The sequence below is a fragment of the Neopelma chrysocephalum genome, unplaced genomic scaffold, assembly GCF_003984885.1.
Source record: "Neopelma chrysocephalum unplaced genomic scaffold, ASM398488v2 Primary Assembly neopelma1_252, whole genome shotgun sequence".
In the NCBI taxonomy this organism is placed as follows: Eukaryota; Metazoa; Chordata; class Aves; order Passeriformes; family Pipridae; genus Neopelma; species Neopelma chrysocephalum.
This window is the reverse complement of record NW_020897914.1, coordinates 555016-577206: the sequence shown is the minus strand read 5'-3', so window position 1 is coordinate 577206 and position 22191 is coordinate 555016. Positions and strand designations below refer to the sequence as shown.

The following is a 22191-nucleotide window of genomic DNA, read 5'->3' as shown; positions in this document are numbered from 1 at the left end:
GACCGCGCTGCTGAAAACAGCTGGCGGCGAAGGAATAATCCGCTTTCTGCGCTGGCTCTGAATTCCCGGCGCAGATGGGCAGGAGCGGCCGGGCCCCGCGCTGCGGGCGGGGTGCCGGCGGCCGGAGGAGCGAACGAACGGCGCCGGAGGCGCGGGGAGCCCTGGCAGGGGCCGCTCCCTGGGGTTCCGCGCCGAGGTCCAGGGGTAGCGGGGTCCGGGGTACCGGGTTACCGAGGTACCGAGGTACCGGGGTACCGGGCCGGTGCCGGTTGCCAGGCGACGGCTGCCGGGTGCCGCGAGGCCCCGCCCCGCCCCGCCCCTGCGGCGGCTCCGCAGCGCGCCCGGGGCTGGGGGATGCGCTGACGTCACCTCTCCATCCCCGCGTTCGCCCTCCCGGTCCCCCCCGTCCCCGCTCCGGGCGGTGGCGGCGGCGGCGGCGGCCAACCAGCGTGTGGGGCGGGGACCGCAGGGGTGGGGCTGCCGCCACCCGCACCAGCACCGGCACCGGCGCTGCACCGCACAGCACCGCACCGCACCGCGCCGCACCGCGCGGCTCGGCCTCATGCCGGCCCCCCGCCCCCGGGACTGAGCGCTGCGCCCCGCCGAACCGGGCACGGCCATCACAGGTAGGGGCGGGCGGCACTGGGCGGGACGGGTGAGCCCCGCCGCGCCCCCCGGGCGCTGGCCGGAGGGAGAACCGGGGCTGCCCCGGGGTGGCGGTGCCGCCCCTCGCGGCCCCGGCAGGGGCGAAGCTAGGCGTGGGGGAGCAGGATGCGAACCCCCGGGGATCCGGCGGGGCGGGGGGGCTGCGGCCGCCGGCCATTTTGCGGGGCCCCGCGATGTGCGAAGTTTAGGTTGGGGGGAACTGCCCGCAGGTCCCCAGCGCCGTGGCCGGCGGGTGCCGCCCCGTCTTCCAGAAGGATCCAGTCGGGGGTTCCTGCCCGATGACGGGGCAATGCCTCTGCATCTGGGTGCGGAAGGGGAGGATGCCATCCCCGCAACCCATGGCGGAGGGCACAGGAACCCCTTGTTACCTCAGAGCCACTGCCCCGCTCTCTCCTCCGGGGCAGGTGGCTTTGGTCATGCAGCTGAGCCATCTTGCGTCATCATCCAGCTAACGACAGCACTGGAGGGGGCAGTTGATGCCCCAATTGGGGCTCTTGCCAAAGATGCTGCGATGCTGAGGCTCTTCTTGCCCCCCAAGGACGAGCAGCTGCCACTGACCTTGCATTGGGAGCAGCTGGACAAGGGCCGCTGTGTCACCGTGGGCCAGCACAGTGGCTGCTGGCTGTTGGAGGGGCTGGTCCCGGGGCGTAGGGCTGGTGCAGAGCTCCATGCTTGGTCATCCAGGCTCCCAGGGAGCAGCCCTGCACCTGCCCCATAGTCTTCCTCCTCTGCTTCCTCCTCCTCCCCCTCCTCATCCCTCATGGGGCAGTGACCCCTTCCCCAGATCCTGAAGACCCCCTGTGAGCCGGGCTCTCATGCCACCCCTTGCAGGTGGCCTCTATGGGACTGGTGGGGCAGAGGAGGCAGCAGACCCCTCCCTCCCCCGGGTACGGCCAGGGGTGTGGTGGCTCTGCCATCTCTGCATGCTGCCACTGACCTCCATTTTGTCTGGGAGGTGGCAGCTGACGCTGGCACAGATCCTGCCACCACCCTCCACCTCCCTTCATGTGGCCACAGCTGTAGCCCCCCAAACCTGGGGTTGTGGGAACCTAGTGTCTGCCCCCTCCCTGGCTGCCTACCCTTTTCCATGCCCAGCCATGCTTGTCACCCATTGGAGCTCTCCATCTTTCCATGCGGATTTTCCCTGCTGTGGGTTTGAGCCTGTGAAAGAGAGGATGGAGAGAGCAGGGACGGGGGTGGGGTTCCTTGCCTTTGCAGCAGGGATGGGGAGCAGAACCCCTCATCTGCATCCTTACATTTGCTACCTGCAAATTGAATCTGCATGAAATTCTCAGGGAGCTGCAAACGCTGCTGTGGAGCTGTGTCCCCCATTGGGGTGGGCAGGAGGCAAGGAGGTACAGAGAAGGGTGCCCGTGATGGCACTAGGGAAGCAGGGGCCTGGATTTCAGCTGGGAATAGGGGGGCACTTGCCCCTGTCCTGGACTGTCCGCTGAGTTGCTTCCCTGCTGCAGGTGCTGCTCCGGAGAAAACTGCACTGTCATGGCCCCTTGCCCTGTGCGGGATGGGAGGTGACAGGGGCGCGCCCCCAGCTCGGCCGCAGGCATTGATGGTGCCGTGTCAGCTGGCACCACGTCCCCTGCTGCCCTAGAGGCAGAGCAGAGTCCCGTGGCTGCAGTCAGAATTGAGGGGCCCCAGTGAGGGATGCAGGGGAAGGGCTCTCTACAACAAAGCCTGGTGGCTGCTGAGAACACACTGGTGCAGCCAGATGGGGCGTCCACCCTCGTCACTGAGGTGACGTGGGGTTGGATGCGCACAGACAAAGGGAAACTCACCTTGGATTTCCCTGGGCGCGGGCAGCTCCTCATGTGCTGGAGCTGGGGGACCGGCAGCAAGGCATGTTCCTTAGCATCCTTTGGGGAAGAGCTTGCTGTGGGTGGCACCTGGGGACAATGCTCCCTGTCTCACTGGTCACCTCTCAGCAGGAGAGGCTGCCAATTGGTAGCCCTTGGATTTAAGAGAGCTTTCATTAGCTAATCTCTGCCCAATTAATCTTAGCTGATCCAGTTAATCATGGCTCTCTAGGTCTTTTGCTCCTCACTGGAAGTGACCAGTATGCCATAGGGATGGGTACAGCCAGCAGGCTGCATGGGAATGGGGGAAAGGGATGCCCTGCAGAGTTAGGGGACAGGCCCAGATGTGCCTTGGCTCCCTGGCCCCGGGGACTTGGCTGTTCTCCTCTGCCACCTCCTTCATGTGTAGGGTAGCCCTGGGAAGCGGCGGGGAGGGAGCAGGGAGTGGGGCCGTGGTGCTGGCCCGCTCCCAGAGAAAGGCTGGTCGTGGCTTATTGAATTTCTCTCGATGGCAGTGGATTAAGCAGGCGGTGGCTGGCTGTCCCCAGGCAGAGTGAGCTGCCTGGGCTCGGGGGGAGGGGGGGCTGCCTGCCCCTGCCCACTGCAGCCCGGCCCCTCTCTCTGCAGGACGCTGAGTGCCCGCGACTCGTGGTGCTCCCATGGTATGTGGGTGCAGGCTGAATTCCTCCCCACAGCTGAGCCAGGAAAACAAGCTGGGGGAAGGAGGGAAGGAGGCTCGGGAAGCAGCTGCGCAGGCGTCTGCTGGTGGTCCCCAAGGGGACACAGTGTTGCCTGGGGTCCTTGTGCTGCCATTGCAGAGATGGGGCTGGAAAGCTGCAGCGGAGCAGAGGGAAGCAGTGCCTTGCTGACCGAGGAAGGTGAAGGAAATGGATGGAGTGGAAAATGGAGTCAAGCTTGGGGCTCTGCAGCAGGCAGTACTGGCAGGGAGAGGAGCCCACGCCACGGGGCAAGGCTAGCCAGATAGGAATACGCTGGGATGTGGACATGGGGACGGCTGCTGGTGAGGTGGGGGCTTTTCATGGCTATTGAGGGTGGGCTAAGGGGGTATGGGATGTGGGGCTGAGCAGGTTCCTGCCCCTTGCCCTGAGAAGGGCAAGCAGCACCAATGGAGGCTACACAACAAGATGAGGCATGTGGAAAAGTGAGACGAAAGAGAAACCGGAGCTTCTTCTTGGGAAGTGATAGGGCTGGAGAGGCTGGGAACAGTGCAGGGGTGGGAGGGAATAAGGGCAGGGATGAAATGGCCCGTGGCAGGCAGCAGGCAGTCCTGTGACTGGTGGGGTCACTGATGGGTGTGCTGTTCTGGTGGCTGTGCAGGAGGCAGGAGCCCAGGGACCTGACCCACCTCTTCAGAGCCTTAGTAGCTGGAGAGGCTGCAGAGCTGGGGGAAGGGAGCTGTCTTGGCTCAGGAGGAGAGGGAAACATTTGACATGAGCAGTTGCTGGGTGCTCATGTTGTTTGGCCCAGTGATAGATCTGTTGTCCCTGAGTGGTGCCACAGGGTGGAGCAGCTCGAGCCAATGGCCTCATGAGGATGCAGCCCTTCCATCTAGGAATATATCTTATCATTCCATGGGAAAAACAACTTTTTCATTCCCCTTTGGCGAAGCACTCCTGTTAAATTTTTCCTTTCCCCCATCTGAGGCAGAGGCCACTGGCATGCGGCAGCCCACTCGCTGGCTTAGGGACTCAAGGGTGGTGTTAAACACCTGCTTAAAATAATCCAAGCTCAAGAAAACCTGAGACCAAATGCTTGAACTCTGGAACTGGTGGGATTTACAGGTGTGATCTCTAGCTGAGCACCGTGGTAGTTCCAGAGCCATCCCAGTGGGGCAGTGAGAGGAGAGTTTGGGTATTCCAGCAGGAGAAGCTTTGTCTTCTCCTGCTGTTGGGCATGCCGGCTCTTGAAAATAGGCAAAGGGTTTCTGAAAGGCAGTGATGAGCTTGTAACACTGTCTTGCTGCAAATTGTTTCACTGTGCCGTGCTTTTGGTTTCCTCTCACCCTCTTGGAAATGAAACCATAGCTGTCAAACCTCAGGTAGTTTTAAAGCCATCCCCTTCTCTTGGGACACTTCCCATTCTATGGATCTGTTTTTTTCTTTCCTTTTCCCCCCCTCTTTTCCACAAATTCAGCTGTAGTTTTAATTTCCATTCTGGGAAAACCCATCTTGTGTTGAGGATCCATCCTTACTGCTCCACTTTCTTCTGATCTTTTCCCATGTAACCAGAGCTGTGGCATTGCTCACTCACAGCTTGTTCCTCCCTGATCTCCTTCCTCCCAGAGCGAGCATCCTGCTGGCAAAACCCAGGCTTGAAAAGCCTTAGGGAATTTGCAGGCACCCTTGCAGGTGAAATGCCAGAGGAGCCAGTTCCAGCCTCTACTGAGGGGTCCTGTCCTCCTCTTCCACCACCAGGCTCAGCATAGGGGATCAGGGAGCAGGGACAGACAGGAGAAGTGAGGAACATTAGAAGGCAGGAATAGATTTTGTCAGGTCCAAAAGGATCCCAAAGGATACAGTGGTCAAAGGAAGGATCCCAGCATCATTTTCTGACCAATGCTAGTGAGGCTTAACTGCAGCTTGAGGAAGGTGGGATGGGCTGTGGAGCACTTGGCCACCAGTGCTGGGATGGGCAACTACTCTGGGAGATGTTGGCAAGCAGTTTGTTTCATCTTGTGGGATTTGTGATCAATAATTTATCAGCAAAAGAAGTGGAAAAATTACAGTGAACTGGAAACTTCAGCTGACCCATTCCCACCACGGCTGCTCCTGCTGACGCCACACGTCTGCTTTGTGAGAGCTGAATGGGAGCCACATGCCAGCAGCTGTGTTTAACAGCTGCCTCCTTTCTCAATGGAATGCCATCACTTTCCTCCCCGGTCCCCCCTGTCCTGCTGCCCAGCCCCTGCTTTGCTGGGGTCAGAGGGGAGGCAGGAGGTTCAGGTGATTGGCAGGGCCTGTGGGCTTGCTTGCAGATGAGGGGCTATCTGCTCAGTGCCATTGGCACCCTGGGATGGAAAACTACTCCTTGGGGGTTGTGCTGATGCTGACAGTGCCCACGTGGCCCTGCCTTGGGGATGGCCCCTGATATTGAGCTGAGGGTCCTGACCTGAGATATGATGGGGAGGAGGAAGAGGTAAAATGTGGGCAAACCAGTGTTCCTGGGAGGTTTCTTTGCACAGGCTTTCCATTCATCCTGTACTGCTGCAAGATGTGGATTGGGATGTGGATGCAAGCTTTCCTAACTTCCTTTTCCTCTCTCCTTGCAGAACAGCCACTGGTAGCAGGACCCACCTCTGGCCAACGCGATGGCGGGAGCATCAGTGAAGGTGGCGGTGCGTGTCCGGCCCTTCAACTCCCGGGAGATGAGCCGGGAATCCAAATGCATTATCCAGATGTCAGGAAGCACCACTAGTGAGTGCCTTGGGGTAGAGGGGCTTTGAGTACTGCCTGGGGAGGAGCATGTGTGGTCTGGCCCCAGCAGCGAGCACTGGGCTGCTGGGATCCTTAGTGCAGATGCCTGTAGCACCTGGAGTTGTTTGGAGGAGGGAATGTGGGGGGGATGTCACCTTTCCCATAGAGAAATGCAGTCCTGCTGTTGAAATGGCAGTGATGGGATCTTTATGGCACTGAGCCCTCGGATTTCAGTGATAGTGAATGGATCAGCATTCCCTGGTAGGTGATGAGGGAGAAATCAAAGAAATCACAGTGTGATTTGGCTTGGAAGGGACCTTAGCAACCATCTCATTCCAACCTCCTGCCACGGGAAGGGACACCTTCCACTAGACTTGGTTGTTCAGAGCCACATCCAACCTGGCCTTGAAGCCATGCATGGGTCTGTGAGCAGCTTCTGACAGCACTGCCGGGCCAGGTACCACACACTGCGGCATGCCTGGACCCATCCCTGCCTCTGTGGGGCTCTTGGAGCTGCAACCGCAGCAGAATGGAGGGGCAGGAGTGGGGTTTGCCAAGGGAATGGTGTGTTCGGGGTGGGGGATGTAGCAGGGGGCCTTGGGGCTGTCTGTCCTGTCAAGGAGCCTGTCCGGCCTTTGCTGCTCTTTAAGTAACAGCCTCTGGCTGTTGGGAATGGCAGCCGAATCCCTCCTCTTTGGCTCTGGAAGCCTCCAGATGGGACAGCGTCTAAAATAACTCCCCGCCTGCCCGCCTGGGGCTGCCTGCGTCACCAAGGGTGGGTGAAACACCGGCGCCAACCACCCCCGCGGTGCGCTGACAGGCTGCCATGGCAACCCCAGGGGTGGGGAGAGAGGGCACTCAAGGGTGCAGGGAGACTCTGGGACCCCACTGGGCCCTCCGCTCACCCCAGGCCTTGGGAACAGGAATGAGTGGGTCTGTGGGGCAGTGTATGCTGGACTCTGGCATCCTGTGGGGGTTCTCCCTTCCTGGTTGGGCAGGGGTTCTCTGTCTGCCCGGGGTGCAGAACTTCTGCCCTCACGGTAAGGAAGCCTCCTGGCCCCACAGGAGCTTCCCACCTGCCCAGAGCCAGGGCATAGACAGGGTAGATGTGCCTTGTTCTGGTTCTGATGTGGAGGGGGGTGACCTGCCATGCCCCAGGCCCGGTCAAGAGCATCAGGCAGCCCCACCACCATGGCCATGTTTGCTCAGAGCCATCCACCCCTGCTCATCCTGCACCCCCTGGCTGTGCCCCTGGCCCCCCACCCCCTGCCCCTGCCTGAGCCAGGGAGGGCAGCAGGGCTGGGAGCAGGAGCCTTTTGCTGACAGCAAGGATTTTCTCCATGAATGGACAAACCGCTGGCTATTCCCCTTGGCCAGGGGACTGGGGAGCAGGCGTGGGAGGCTCGGAGGCCTGCTTCTCCTGTGGCTGGGGGAGGCAGAAGGATGCCAGTAGTGCCAGTGGAACAGGACTGTCTCAGCCCCCAGCTCCTTACAGAGAAGCCAAAAATAAATATGTCTGTGGGGAGTGAGAGCAAGTTTTCCCCTTCACAGGATTATTTGCTTTGACCCCTGCATGTGCTGGGAGCAGGGGACAGGTACTTCTCCTGTCTAATGCACTGAACCCTGTAGGGGACAGCAGGGGCCAGGGACCAGGGTGGGAAGGGGTCAGCCTTTTTCTGCTGTCCTTTTGCCTGCAAACTTCCAGCTGCCACAACCACCCACCTGCCCTCCAACACTGCTACTTTGTTCCTGTGGTGTCCCCCACTCTGTAGGGTCCATCTTGGGCACCAACATTCCTGGCCCCTGTCCTGGCAACTCCCCCCAAGATGGTAAGGACAGGACTCCTGGCTTTGATCCCACAAGGCCAGTAATATTCTCTGGCTGGAGCCATGCCTCTGCTGGCTTTAAAATCTGATTATTTTCTCTGCTGTGGGTTCTGAGTTCTCTCTTTCTCAGTGCCTGCCCACTTGCTGCGCTCTGCCACTCTGCTGGCTCCTCAGGGTAATGCAAGAGACATCTCCAGAAGTTTTCTTCCCTCCTGCCCCCTTGTCTGTATTTCTGTATTCACCCCACACCCCTCCTTGCCTTTTTAATCTCATTTGCCCAGAGCATAAATCTTTTGCGAAGCCCTGGATGCCCGGAGAGGAAAAATTCCACCAGCAGCATCCATCTGCCTGCAGGCAAATAAATGGGAATGACAGGGGCATGGGGAGAACATTTCAGCTCTCCCTGCTCTCAGAGTTCTCCCTTCTCCCTGTGTCCATCCCAGTCTCTGGTTTCCTGTGCCAGCTGGGCAGTTGCAGCTGGGATGCCTGGAGCCGCTTAGTGCCATCCTCAGCTGCTCCTCTGCCCCGTGCCCAGCATGGGTTCCAGAACAGCCACTGTGTTCCCATCCTGCCTACTCCAGGACTCATTTTTGCTCCTGTTCACTGTGGTGAGTGTCACCCCTGCAGGGCAGAGGCAGACTCCAGCGGAGCAGAGGTGGCATGGCAGAGCTGCCAGGTTGAATGCCAGGACCCATCAGAGATGCTCCATCCTACTTCTTGCATGGCCTCTACACCTGTTTCTCTTCACAACGCCCCCAGCACAACAACCCGGCATTGGCAGGGGTCAGGGATGGGCAGCCCCTGTGGCTGCCCACACTGCCCACAAAGACCTGCTCTTCCGGGGACCTCCACATCCCCATTTGCAGCTGCAGGATTGCCAGTTGTCTCTTCCCAGCCCTTTCTCCTGGTAATTAGTTTGCCCAGGATGCAGCAGGCATCCAGAGCATCTGAGTCAGGCTGCCTGCAGTGGGTAGGCAGGCAGGGAGCCTGTGGCTGCCCCTCTTTGGTGTGAGAGCTGGGCTTTTGTCCACGGTGAGTAGCATCTGAGCAGCACTATGCTGTGGTTTCATGTCAGGGCTGGATCCTGACCCCACTTCCCACCCTCTCCCTGCCTGTCTCGCTGCTGTTGTGTGCAGGGCTGGGCTTATCTCAGGCCAGAAGTGGCAGACCCTTACCAAGAGAGCATCCATTGTGGCAGTGGAGGATGAATTTGGAGCAGAAAGCATTCATATCCATAACACCATGCACCTGGGTATCTGACACCACTGTAGTGGGCTGCACCGTGCCTGGGGCTGCTCAGGAAGGTCCCACCTGGAACCTGGAGTGGGTGTGAGCCCTGGCTGAATGCTGGCAGGACAGGGCAGAGCAGTTTGGTATGGAGGGAGGTCTGTTGGCCTCAGGGCTTATGGGCTCCTCGTCCTCAGTGGTGGCAGGAAGCAGCTGGAGGCTGTGGGCATGGGAACTGTGCTGTGCAGGCCTGCAAGGTCACCTCAATGTCACCTAACATGGCTGGTGGCTGGATCTCATGATTACCCACTGGTTTGGGTTTCTTCTGACGCATCTGTTGTTTCAGAAAAAAACCACTGAAAATGCTCTACAGGAGAAAAAAAAGCATCGAGCAAGGAAGAGCAGTGATGCAGGCTCCAATTTCCATGGCAACGTCCTTTTCATCAGGGGATGAGAAAAGCAGGCTCTTGTTTCTGCTGGTGGTGTGACACGAGGCATTAATCACCCTGCTGGGGCTGGGGACCTGGAGAAGCAGGAGCTGGGGGGGGCCTAGGGGAGCCCCAGTGGGGTTGCAGCTGCTCCCACCTGACAATGCCAGCATGGGGGCTTTGGGCACGACCCCGCAGCTGTGGGGTAAGGAAGGCTGTGACCCTTTTATGCCAGTGCTGGGCTCCCATGGGCAGGGGCCACAACAGCAAGAAACCTGAGGGAAGGAGCCATGTCCCCCTCACCGTGTCCAGCAGGATGTTTGGGCAAGGATCTGCCTTGTTCCCTTGGGCTCTGCTGGCCATGGCATCCACCTCCTCTGTTTTCAGTGTTGGGGTCTGGGGGCTCTAGACCCATCTGCAGAGCTGGAAGGGTCCCGGTCCGCTTTCCAGGACTGTTTTGGACTGAACCCCATCACCCCTGACCCCTCCCGCAGGGGGTGTGGGAGGCAGGGGTACCACGGGTGGCTGGAGGCCTCATGTTCCCATCTGTTTGTCCCCAGCTATCCTGAACCCGAAGCAGCCTAAAGAGACACCAAAAAGCTTCAGCTTTGACTATTCCTACTGGTCCCACACTACGGTAAGCACTGGGAGGTCTGAGCCTACCTGGAGCACTGGGCTGGGGAGAGGCAGGAGGGCCTCCCTGCCAAATTTCATTGTATATCTCTATTCTCTGCAGCCTGCAGACATCAACTATGCATCCCAGAAGCAAGTGTACCGGGACATTGGTGAGGAGATGCTGCAACATGCCTTTGAAGGCTACAATGTGTGTATCTTTGCCTACGGACAGACGGGAGCTGGAAAATCCTACACCATGATGGGGAAGCAGGAGAAGGACCAGCAAGGCATCATCCCACAGGTGTGCCTGGGGAAAGCTCCCTGTCCCCCTGGTCCCAGAGGCATGCTCAAAGGAAAAGCAGAGCTGGGAGGGAAGAGGGCAGCGGGGTGGGAGTGGGGCCAGGTTTTGCCAAGGTCTAATACAGCACTGCCACGACAGCAAGCTGGCATGGCTCCACTGGAGAGTGGGGGGCCAAGGAGAGTCATCCAGACTCTCCCGAGACTGGATGGACTATGGTCTGGCCACACAAGACCGGTGTTCAGGAGCAGCAGGAGTCAGAGTGCTGAGCTGCTTACCGAGAGCTGCCACGTGCTGGCCCAGCAGGACACGGAGGGCCTCTGGGGATGCTGATCAGCACGGGGGGCTCTGACAGCTCCCTGGGAGCCATGCCACCACTCTTAGGCTCTATTTTTTGGGGTGAGAAGGTAGAAATCCCTGTGGCCTGGACACCCCAGGCAGGAGCATCCTGCTGGCGGGGGACTGAGCCTGGCTCTTCTCTCCGCAGCTGTGCGAGGACCTCTTCTCCCGCATCAATGACACGACGAATGACAACATGTCCTACTCTGTGGAGGTAGGCACCCCACTGCCTCTCTAGTCCGCTTCCAGCCTCCCACCAATCTCTGGAAACTGTGCTGGTGTGCAGACCCCTCTTTGGGAGTGCCCCTGGGTGTGGGGTGGGCAGGCAGGACCTCATTCTGCTAACCCTGCCCGTGCCTTCTGCTCTAGGTGAGCTACATGGAGATTTACTGCGAGCGTGTGAGGGACCTCCTGAACCCCAAGAACAAGGGGAACCTGCGGGTGAGGGAGCATCCCCTTATGGGCCCGTATGTTGAAGACCTTTCCAAGCTGGCTGTGACCTCCTACAATGACATCCAGGACCTCATGGACTCTGGAAACAAGGCCCGGTGAGTTGGGGAAGGAGGAGATGGACAGGATTTGGAGGGCTTGCAGACACTTCTAGAAGGTCCTGCTTCAGTTCCTTGCTTTGCCAGTCCATCTGCTCTGGAGATGGCAGTCCCCTTCTCTCTGAGCATTGGGTACCCTCCTCTTCCTTTCACCTTACCTCCTTCCTGCTCTAAAAACTCACTGGAGCCAGCAGGAGAAGGGCTAGACTTGTGCATGTCTCCTCCCAGAGTCCTCTCTTGTCCTTCAGATTTGCCTTCCCACCACGTACCCTGTCCTGGCATGAGCCCTAGCCCCATCAACAGCCATTTAAGTGTCCCCCACAGGGTGTCACACCTCCCTGTGCTCCTGTCCCTGCAGCACAGTGGCTGCTACCAACATGAATGAGACCAGCAGCCGCTCCCACGCCGTGTTCAACATCATCTTCACGCAGAAGCGACATGATGCTGAGACAGACATCACCACTGAGAAGGTGAGAGCAGAGCCTGGAGCACTTGGGGAAACCCACACAGACCCAGGAAGGGCTTTGTGTGCTGTCATCAGCACTTGGAATGAGGTGGTGCAGCCTGATGCAGGATTGGAACAGGAGGGAGATAAGTCCCAGGTGCATGCTGGGCTCATGGTCCCTTGTGGTACCAGCTCCTGGACAGGATATTTGGCAGCTGATGCCCTCCAGCCCTACCTGCAAGGATATTAGCCCTGCTTCTGGACAAATCCTGCAGGGATGACCCCGCAGAGCCCACTGCTGCCCTCAGAGGAGTGTTACCCTGCAAAAGGTCTTGGCTTCGTGCCAGGCAAGGTTTGCTGTGCCCACAGGGCTGACAGCCTCCCTTCTGCCTCCAGGTCAGCAAAATCAGCTTGGTGGACCTGGCTGGGAGCGAGCGAGCCGACTCCACAGGCGCCAAGGGCACAAGGCTAAAGGTGAGAGCTGATGTGAAGTCCACTTCTGCCGGTGGGGACACCACGTCCTGCCCCCTCGTCCCCAGCCGAGACATCTCCTTTCCTTGCCCGCTGGTTCCTTGCCCACTGTGCTGCCAAAATCCTTGATAGGGTTGTGTTGGAAAGCTGCCTAATGCCAGTTTCATCATGGTCCATGAGTCTCAGCTGGGAGGTGCTGGTTATCCAGTAAAACCAGCTGCTCTTTGCCCACCCCATACTGGGAATTCCCCATTCTTCTGGGGTTTAATGTGGCTCTGAAATGGGGCCTGAGCATCTGGGCTTTTCCTCTCCTCTCCAGGAAGGAGCAAACATCAACAAGTCCTTGACCACTCTGGGGAAAGTCATCTCTGCCCTGGCTGAAATGGTAGGTAGCCAGAGCACAGGGAAGCAGCGGCACTGGAGGGGAATGGGCTTGGCCCAGCAGGGATGGACTCAGCTCCAAGGGATGGATCATCTCACCTCTGAGGGATGGGCAGATACCTCCCAAGCGGTCCCTGGGGCTGGAACAAGGTGGGCTGGTGAGACTGCCATCTCCACTGGGACCTGTGCCTGCTGCTCTCTACTTGGGGGGCAGGGGAGCTGTGGTGGGCACCGAGTAGGGAAGCAGTTCCCTTAAACAGTCTCTCCATTTCCTTTGCAGGATTCGGGGCCAAACAAGGTAGGTACCCTGGCACAGTTGGGTGGAAGTGGTTTGCAGGGTGGTTTGGGGATGAGTCTGTGTCTGGACACAAGCCATGCTTCTCCCAGGGGCTGGGAGAGCCTTCAGCATCCTCCTCAACCTCCTCACCCTGTGGCTTTCAGTACCCAGCCTTAAACATCCCCCCCAGCCCAGGGCATTTCATGGACAGGACCTGTGGACCTGAGCAAAGATGCTCAAGGTTGCAGTGGCCAGGCAGAGCCATCATCCTCCAAGTCCCCATGGCTGGGGACCAGCTGTCACCTCTTTGAAGAGAGCAGGCAGCCTGACAGCCCTTCCCTTTGCTCTCCACCCCCTAGAACAAAAAGAAGAAAAAGACGGATTTCATCCCTTACCGGGACTCGGTGCTGACCTGGCTGCTGCGGGAGAACCTGGGTGAGGACAGGTGGGGGGTACGGTCTGGTGGTGGGCGTGGGTGCTGAGCAGAGAGTGACAGCTGGCACAGGGACCAGCGTCTCCCTGATGTGGGTGTGTCTCTCTGGGCAGGGGGCAACTCCAGGACTGCCATGGTCGCTGCTCTCAGTCCTGCTGACATCAACTACGATGAGACCCTCAGCACCCTCAGGTAGGAAGAAGTGCCCTTGTTCCCACTGCATTGAGCAAGAGCAGGGGAGTCTCTGAGGCCCAGACACTGCCACATGCTCTCCTCACCTTTGTGGTATCCCTGGCTGAGGGTGAGCTGTGGGGGGAACCTGCAACCCCAGACAAGATGCAAACGATTGTCCCAGCACTGGGATCCTCCAAAGGATCACTTGCTGGAGGGGCTCTGTGGCACTCCCACTTGACAAGGAGCTGGAGTTTTACTCCTCTCCTCGCCATTGCTCAAGACCCTGCCTTCCCTAGGTATGCCGACCGCGCCAAGCAGATCCGCTGCAACGCTGTCATCAATGAGGACCCCAACAACAAGCTCATCCGGGAGCTGAAGGACGAGGTGGCACGTCTACGTGACCTTCTCTATGCCCAGGGTCTTGGGGACATCATTGACAGTAGGTACCACGGGTGCTCTCTGCCACTGGCTCCCTGCAGCGATGGGCTGAGGTCCCCCCAGCCTGCAGGGCCAATGTCCCCACATCTGCCCCGCATCCTGCTCCATCCTGCCGTGGTGGCGTCGTGCTGCCTGTGGCGAGCCCCTGCGCGTGTGTTTGCAGCCCCCAATCCCCTCCTGTCACAGGAGGAGCTGCTTTCCACCCAGTAAACCTTCCCTTCTTCCCCTCCACCTACTTTCTTCAGTATTCAGCACCCAGCAGAGGTGCCAGGAAGGTGTTCCTGGGGCTGCACACACCCATGGGTTCTCCTCCCTGTGCTGTCAGATATCCAACTGAGATGAACCCCCTCTTGTTCTGTTCTTTCTGTCTCACCCCCGCTCCCTGCCCTCTCTTTCTCTCTTAGCCCATCCTGCTGCAGGAGGAACCAAATGTGTGTATTCCCCATCACTGGTACTCTCTGTTGCTTCATGGCTTTTGGGAGGCATAGGCTGTGCCCAGGGGCACTCGTGCAGCATGGGGAGGGGCTCCCACAGCCAGCCCCTGCTAATGGAGCAGCCCGTGCCCACAGGCTGGCCATCCCCAGGGAGTTGGCAGAAAGGATAGTGGCAGAGTCGTGGTTAGCACCTGGGCTTGGGATAGTGCTTGAGGGACCAATGTCCTCCCACTCAGCCATGCCAAGGGCTCAATCCCCACAGGGATCCCTTCCTCCATGCTGTCATGATGTTTCCTCTGATTGCTGCTGCTGCTGCTTCTGCTGGTGCTGTGTCTCACTGGGACTGGAGCCTGGCACGGCACTTGGGTGGGACGGCATGATGCTCTCCTGATGAAGGGGTGGGTGGTGATGGCCAGGAGGATTTTGCCCATGGATAAGCACTATGGCTCCATCTCACCCCGAGTCAAGCAGTGCAGCCAGGCTACGGCAAGCCTGCTGAGGAGACAAGGGCCTGGCTATCCCCTCCTGGCTCAGCATCCCTGGATGTGGGCTGATGGAGATGGGTGATTAATGCTGCACCCTGCCCATCTCCGGCACAGCGTGCTGAGACCCTGCGACTTCCTGGGAGCTGGAGGAGCATCTCTGATAGCTGGGTCCTAAGCTGCTGCAGGTCACTCCTGGGGTGCTGGCCAGCAAGCACCGCTGCCTGTAGCCCTGGCTTCACTCTCTGGCTGCCTGGCCAAGGTGCTGCTCCAGCAGGCCAAGGGCTTCCTGTGAGCAGATCCTGTGAGGGAATCCTGACACTTCTCCTGCCCTGTCCACCTGCCCCTTAGTAGGGCGGAGGGCCACCGCCTCTCATCACCTTCCCTTCTCATTCTCTGCCCCCGGATCCAGCTAATCTAGGGCATCTGGGTAGAGAAAACCACCCAGGCTGTATCAGGTGGGGAGGATGACAGGGGCAGTGGTGCACACTCAGGGAGGACATTTGATGTCAAACCTGATTGCTGCAGGATCTGGTGTTGCAAAAAAGCGTCCCTGGGATCCTGGGAAGGCTGCTTCCAGCAGCTGCTTCACAAAACTGCCCTGTGTCCTGAGGGGAGAGAGCATGTGCCCTTGCCCTGGTGCTGTCTGTGGTGCTGTGCTGCTGCCTGTGCCTTTTCCTTGTAATTCCCGGCTTTCTTCTCGGCACACTGGCCACTCTTTTTTTTTTTCCCAACAGCTTTTCTTGTCTCTATCTTTCTCTTTCTCTCTCTTCCTTTCCGTGTGTCTTTTCCTGGCCCATCCCTCCCCGCCCATAGATTTGTCCGACTTTGAGAACAATAATGATGCTAGAGGGGCAGAGCTGAGTCACCGCCATGACAATCTCTCCACAGTGACCAATGCCATTGCTGGGATCAGCCCCTCTTCCTCCCTGTCCGCCTTATCCAGCCGTGCTGCCTCTGTTGCCAGCCTCCACGAGCGCATCATGTTTGCTCCGGGCAGCGAAGAGGCAATTGAAAGACTCAAGGTAAGAGGCCAGTCCCCTGCAGGACAAAGAGCTCAGCTCAATGCGCTGTGGCTTGCAGAGGGGGCTCAGTATTTTCTGGAAACTCATGATGGATGATGCTTCTGGGAAGCAATGCTCATATGTCCTCTTGCAGAGCAGACAGACCCGGGGTTTGCCCAAACTGCCAGGTGGCAGGGGGTTTGGTATTGTAGGTCTATTGTAGGTGCTGCCATCCTTCCTGCAGGGTGATGACTACCTTTGTCCTGTGGGATGGGTGCTCCCAGCTTGGGATGGGCACTCCTGGCTCGGGATGAGTGCTTTCGGCTCAGCAAGGTGCAGGAACAGGCTGGCAGCAAGAGGGTGGAGAGGCTGGTCTTTGTGCCTCACTCTTGGAAGACGGGGCTGATGGAAAGATGTGGGTGAAATGCTGCTGCATCTTGTATAAGCCAGCCTGAAACTGGGACCAGTGTCCCACTGCAGCATGCTGGGCAGAACTGGGCAGAGCGGGCAGGTGTGCTGCCCATGGGATACACTAACCCCCTGCTCAACCCACGTTTGCCAGGAAACAGAGAAGATCATTGCGGAGCTGAATGAGACGTGGGAGGAGAAGCTGCGGAGGACAGAAGCAATCCGGATGGAGAGGTGGGTGGGTTAGGATGGTATGGGACAGGGTGGGATGGGATGGGATGCACTTTGCTCCAGCAGTTCAGTTCCTGGGGCAGCCAGGCAGTTTGAATGTCCAGCCATACCCTCGTCTGTCACTGGGGCACCCCAGTGCCCACCTCGTTAGCCTGCACAGAGGTGGGCTGCTCTGAGAAACCCACCAGAATTATGAATTGAGCTGAAGCAAGCCCTATGTCTGTGATCCATGGGACAAATCCATGGGATCAGGTTGCATCCTAGTGCTGGCTCCAGGGGCGCATGGGGCTTTGACAGGCTCTTCTTTCCCTTGCTCCTTCAGGGAAGCGTTGCTGGCCGAAATGGGGGTGGCCATGAGGGAGGATGGAGGCACCTTGGGTGTTTTCTCTCCTAAAAAGGTAGGATCATTCTATTCTCTTCTTCCTGGGGACTGGTTTGTACCCCTGCAGCTCCCTTCTGGCCCGTGCCATCACAGCTGGTCAGCCCCACATATTTCACTAGCTGTTTCTTGGCTCTGAAACTTATGGGGGAAATCCCAGCATTGAGCCTGCTGGGTACAAACATGGGTAGAAATATGTGGCTAAATGTCCAGCCCCCATTGCTGGGATGCTGTCCCCTTTCATGGAGGCATTTGCTTATGATTGCTGTGTTGGACTTCAGTGTCAGCTTGTGAAAATCTGTACTTTGGGATATTTAAAACTGCTGCCCCTGAACCTGAAACCAGCAAGTCCTCGCTAAGAAATGTGGGTGGGAAAATATTCTGTCTCTTCATTGCTTGTAGCATTTGGCTTGGCCAAACCTCTTGTGTGTCTCGAGCTGAGGTGGTGATAAGGACGTCGGGACCTTCCCCCCAGCTTGACTTTTAGGATAAATTTGTACACTGTTGTCTTTGTTTCTTGTCCCAGCCACTGCCTGTTAGGACCCCTGACCTTTGGGTAGGAAGCGTAGGGGTTTATTCCCCCAAGCAGGTTAGTCTTGGAGGTGGGGCATTGCTGTGGTGGTGTTGGTGTCTCCTTGCTCTTCAGCTATCTGGTGGGTGGAAACTCTTCTGAATTCTCCAGTGACTGGCAAGGAAAGTTGGTGTTGATAGTGTGCAAACCCCATTTTGTTATGGGCATTGCAGGACAGAACTATGCTGTTCCACTTTGTGCCATGGCCAGGCTGGTCATAGCTCCAGGAGCTCAGCAGGTCACCAGCTTTGCAAATCTGGACAAAAACTGCAAGTGAAGGAGCCTCAGCCCCCAGGACCACGTGTCTGTCCAGAGGGGCCAGACATTAAATGTTACAGCCAACTTCTGCCAGCCACCACAGAGAAGAGCCCACCTTTCCCTTGACCTCCAGCTCTGCTGCCCAGTTTGGAGTGAGTCTCTGCTGTCAGCCAGAGCTCGTGGCACTGTGTTGAGGGGACCCCTCTGCATGCTGGGTCTCAGCAGGCTGATGCAGTGTTCCTTACAGTCACTATTCTTCTGTCTGGGAAACTCAGAACTTCACTCACATACTCCTGGGACTTTCCCTGTTCCCTGAAGGTGCAATCCCAGCAGCTAAGCTGGCTGCGGGCAGAGAGGTCTGTGGCTGGGGGAGAAATTTCCTTCTTGTCAAGAACAAAGTGTTTTGTGATCCAGGGAAGGAAAGGGATGGGAGGGAACTGTTTGGAAGAAGACCAGGGAGTGAAATTCAGGCTGCAGATATGGCTTCAGGTTCTCCACTGCTTTTGGCTGAACCTCTGAGACCTGCTCTTTCAGGTGCTTCCTCTGCCCTTGTACTATCAGTGGAGGAAAATGGGCACTTCTTTATTGACCTGACAGAGGGCAGGGTTAGATTGGATATTCCCTGTGAGAGTGGTGAGGCCCTGGCACGGATTGCCCAGGGAAGCTGTGGCTGCCCCATCCCTGGAAGTGTCCAAGGCCAGATTGGACGGGGCTTGGAGAAAGCTGGGACAGTGGAAGGTGTCCCTGCCTATGGTAGGGGGATGGAATGAGATGAGCTTTAAGGTCCCTTCCAACCCAAACCATTCTATGGTTCTATAATACGCAGCACAGGTAAGAAGGGTCCTGCCCCAGGAGACTCTGAGCTGTAGCAGGGACTCCCCATGGGAATTGTTTGGCTCTGTGTTGGGCCTGTTTGGAACATGAATTTTCAAAGGTGGCCGGGGGAAGCATGCCCAGGGCTCAGTCCTGGGAGGAGAAAAGCAAGGAGGCATGTGGAAGCAGGGCATCTTCATCCCACTGCTTGGTTCTCTGCAGTCCCCTGGAAAAGTACCTGTCTGGGCAGGTTATCCTGGAGCTACAAGAGGGCAAGGGAGCCTGTGCAGTGGCAGTCTGCAGTGCTACCGAGCTCCCACCTCTTTCAGGAGCATCCCTCAGTGCCTGGGTAGACAGGGTGCACTGGGATGACTCCTTGTTCATCTCTCCCAGACACCACACTTGGTCAACCTGAATGAGGATCCGCTCATGTCCGAATGTCTTCTCTACTACATCAAGGATGGGATAACAAGGTGAGGTCAGGTTCTGTGGAGTGGTGGGAGCCTTGTCCGTATCTCAGCTTCCCCAGTTGGTCGGCAGAGTGACAGCTGTCTCCAGGCACTGTTCCCAGGGCATCCCCAAAGTGCCATGGCCACATGTATTTGCCTGGGAATCTCGTGTGGGATGTTGGTCCTGCTGTGCACCAAGGGTTGCTCCTGTCAGCCCCAGGGATGGATTTGAGGGGAGACTCAGGAGGGGCTGTTTTGAGGAAGAATTGAGCTGGGTTACCCCCACAGGGTTGGCCGAGAAGATGCTGAGAAGAGGCAGGACATCGTTCTCAGCGGGCACTTCATTAAAGAAGAGCACTGCCTGTTCCGCAGCGACACCAAAACAAGTGGTGAAGGTATTGCTTGTCTGGAGGGGCCCCACTGCCACGGGGACCCACCCCTCTGCATGTCCTCAGCACTTGCCCCCAGCCAGGGGTCCTGCCCTCCTCAAACTAGTGGGGCTTTCCTGCATGGGTGTGGCATCTCCGTGCTTCCAGAGTGAGCTACAACCCTCATGGCTGGGACAGGAGCTTGTGCAAGGCATGTGGGAGCAAAGCAAGGCAGGGAGATCGGGGAGATCCTGGCTGAGCAGTCTGTAGATGATTCCCCTGCCCAAGATGTGGAGCAGAGTCCACCTTCCAAAATGGCAGGAACCTAGGGGTGAAGGGGCTGTGGGAGATGGGCCTGGGGAGATGGAGTTGCCTTCTGGAGGCTCTGACCGCCTCTCACATTTAGTTTCCAGCTGCCCTTAGTCCTTGGGACTGCTCTGATTAACATCAGGTTGGCTGAGTCCTGTTGGCTGCCTAAGGTGTGGGTGCTGCTGATGGGTCCCCTAAGTGTCCCCCCACACTTGGAGTGCTGTCTGTGGTGGCTCTCACTTTCCAAGGCTACCAGAGCAGCAGAGCTGGAGATGCAGGATTTATCCTCTGTTTCCACTTTACCTCCCCTCTCCCCTTTCACCACCTCCTCAGTGATAGTGACCCTGGAGCCCTGTGAAGGTGCTGACACCTATGTGAACGGCAAAAAGGTGACGGAGCCCAGCGTCCTGCGCTCAGGTGGGTCCCTGGGGCTGGCACGCTAGTGCTGCTCCAACCCACCTCCCTCCCTCCCACGGGGGGCCACGCACTTGTCCCACGTTAAACCCACACCTTTCTCCCACGACACATGCGTCCCTGCAGGAAACCGCATCATCATGGGGAAGAGCCACGTCTTCCGCTTCAACCACCCCGAGCAGGCTCGGCAGGAGCGGGAGCGGACCCCGTGTGCTGAGACCCCCGCAGAGCCCGTGGACTGGGCGTTTGCCCAGAGAGAGCTGCTGGAGAAGCAGGGCATCGACATGAAACAGGAGATGGAGCAGCGGTAAGAGCATGGGCTGAGGTGCTAGGGAGTTGGGTGTCCACCTCCAGGTTGGTCATCCTCTCCTTCCCCATTTCCACCTAGGCTCCAGGAGCTGGAGGACCAGTACCGGAGGGAGCGGGAAGAGGCAAACTACCTTCTGGAGCAGCAGAGGCTGGTAGGTGCCCAGGACCTAACTCCTTCTGAGACTGCACAGGCATGACTGAAGTCCTGGCAGATGTTTGCATGGGGTAGCTCTGTGTTCTAAATACAAGGGCAAACCTGTTATTCCTGGAGTTGTCCTCACAAACACAGATCCAGAGGAGGGAGGAGGCGGGGATCCTGCAAGGGGGAGTAGTGTGATGTGGCAGCATGGAGTGAGGTCACAACGGTGGGTTGCATCACCCCTCCTCCTGCTTCCCCCAGGACTATGAGAGCAAACTGGAGGCTTTACAGAAGCAGATGGACTCTAGGTATTACCCTGAGGCGAACGAGGAAGAGGAAGAACCTGAGGATGAGGGTGAGGGCTACGTGACACCACAAGGTTTTGATGCTCTCTGTGGGAGCACGAAGAGTGGACTGTGGGTGCCCTGGACGCCGATGTCCTGGCAGTGGGGTGACTGTCCCTCTGTGTCCCCGCAGTGCAATGGACAGAGCGGGAGTTCGAGCTGGCCCTTTGGGCCTTTAGGAAGTGGAAGTGGTACCAGTTCACCTCCCTCCGTGACCTGCTCTGGGGCAACGCCATCTTCCTCAAGGAAGCCAACGCCATCAGTGTGGAGCTGAAAAAGAAGGTGAGTGGCTGGGCTCCTCTCTGGCTTGCTGCAGCACCCACAGCAGAGGCCAAGAGAATGGGCAGCTGGGAAGCGCTGAGGAGGGAGTCGCCAGAGGCACCACATGGAACCCTCTGCCCTCCCAGGTGGCTCACCATGCCCTCTGCCCCTCTCCAGGTCCAGTTCCAGTTTGTGCTCCTCACGGACACACTGTACTCGCCTCTCCCTCCTGACCTGCTGCCTCCTGATGCTGCCAAGGACCGGGAGAAGCGGCCGTTCCCCCGGACCATTGTGGCTGTAGAGGTGCAGGACCAGAAGAATGGGGCAACACACTACTGGACCCTGGAGAAGCTGAGGTGGGCAAGTGATGGCTGTGCCAGGAGGGCTTGGGTGCCCACAGCCCTGTGTCTGACCGCTGCCATCTCTGTCCCCTCTCCCTGCAGGCAGCGCCTGGACCTGATGCGGGAGATGTATGACCGAGCAGCAGAAGTGCCTTCCAGTGTCATCGAGGACTGCGACAATGTGGTGACCGGTGGAGATCCTTTCTACGACCGCTTCCCCTGGTTCAGGCTGGTCGGCAGGTGAGCGCTTTGGCTCCTTTGAAGTGTGGCTGGGACCCACAGGTGGTCCTGCGGGAGGACACGCTGCCAGCGCTGCCCGCCACGTGCAGGGCATTCATCCCCACATGGCACCCCGGTGCCCGCCTTATCTGCGATTGCCGTCCTCCACGTTGGCTGCTGGGACCCCAAGGGACCCGCGGGCAGCTGGCAATGCTTCTGCTGCCTGCCCTGACCCAGTGCTGGCAGCCATGGGCTCTGGGCTTGGTGGGCTGCAGGGGTCGCGGCTGTCCAGCAGGCTGAGAGCCCGTGCCAGCTGCGACCTCCACCCCAGTGGGCACACGTCACTGCGCACACACTGGTGTCTGAGCATCTGTCTGCACAGTATGTGCCATGTGTCTCCTTGTGCTTCCCGCACAGCGGTTGGAAGGGTGCAGTGCCAGCAATGAAGATGGGCCACCCCAGAAAAAAGGTCTGCCCCGGCGGGCAGGGGGATGAGGGGGCTGAGCTGCATGGCCTGGAGGCATCCCCCCGTGCCGCAGCACAGGGAGAGATTCCCTCCAGCAGGAGGGGTGGTGACAAGCCTTGTGCTATCCGCTCCATCCCTGCATTTCCTGCAAAGCCAGCGAGGGGAGTCCCCAGCGTTCACA

General features: G+C 58.4%; 1 protein-coding gene across 17 annotated transcripts in view; it reads left to right on the top strand.

Annotated features, from left to right (window-relative positions):
• Positions 1–487: 487 nt before the first annotated feature.
• Positions 488–22191, top strand: part of KIF1A (kinesin family member 1A) — a 38587-nt gene continuing 16883 nt past the window's right edge. For 3 of the 17 annotated variants that reach the window (XM_027703726.1, XM_027703725.1, XM_027703723.1), the window contains exons 1-26: positions 488–626; positions 5767–5911; positions 9953–10029; positions 10129–10308; positions 10793–10858; positions 11014–11192; positions 11551–11662; positions 12034–12111; positions 12428–12493; positions 12770–12787; positions 13126–13201; positions 13313–13391; positions 13670–13812; positions 14216–14242; positions 15544–15752; positions 16294–16373; positions 16693–16768; positions 18785–18864; positions 19129–19235; positions 19851–19934; positions 20058–20238; positions 20320–20392; positions 20641–20734; positions 20857–21005; positions 21162–21340; positions 21428–21565. In XM_027703726.1, the coding sequence (XP_027559527.1) occupies positions 5806–5911; positions 9953–10029; positions 10129–10308; positions 10793–10858; positions 11014–11192; positions 11551–11662; positions 12034–12111; positions 12428–12493; positions 12770–12787; positions 13126–13201; positions 13313–13391; positions 13670–13812; positions 14216–14242; positions 15544–15752; positions 16294–16373; positions 16693–16768; positions 18785–18864; positions 19129–19235; positions 19851–19934; positions 20058–20238; positions 20320–20392; positions 20641–20734; positions 20857–21005; positions 21162–21340; positions 21428–21565 (2657 nt within the window). In that variant the 5' untranslated portion in view covers positions 488–626; positions 5767–5805. The remainder of the gene's footprint in view (positions 627–5766; positions 5912–9952; positions 10030–10128; positions 10309–10792; positions 10859–11013; positions 11193–11550; positions 11663–12033; positions 12112–12427; positions 12494–12769; positions 12788–13125; positions 13202–13312; positions 13392–13669; positions 13813–14215; positions 14243–15543; positions 15753–16293; positions 16374–16692; positions 16769–18784; positions 18865–19128; positions 19236–19850; positions 19935–20057; positions 20239–20319; positions 20393–20640; positions 20735–20856; positions 21006–21161; positions 21341–21427; positions 21566–22191) is intronic. The other 14 variants (XM_027703741.1, XM_027703728.1, XM_027703727.1 and 11 more) reach the window with 7 other exon arrangements.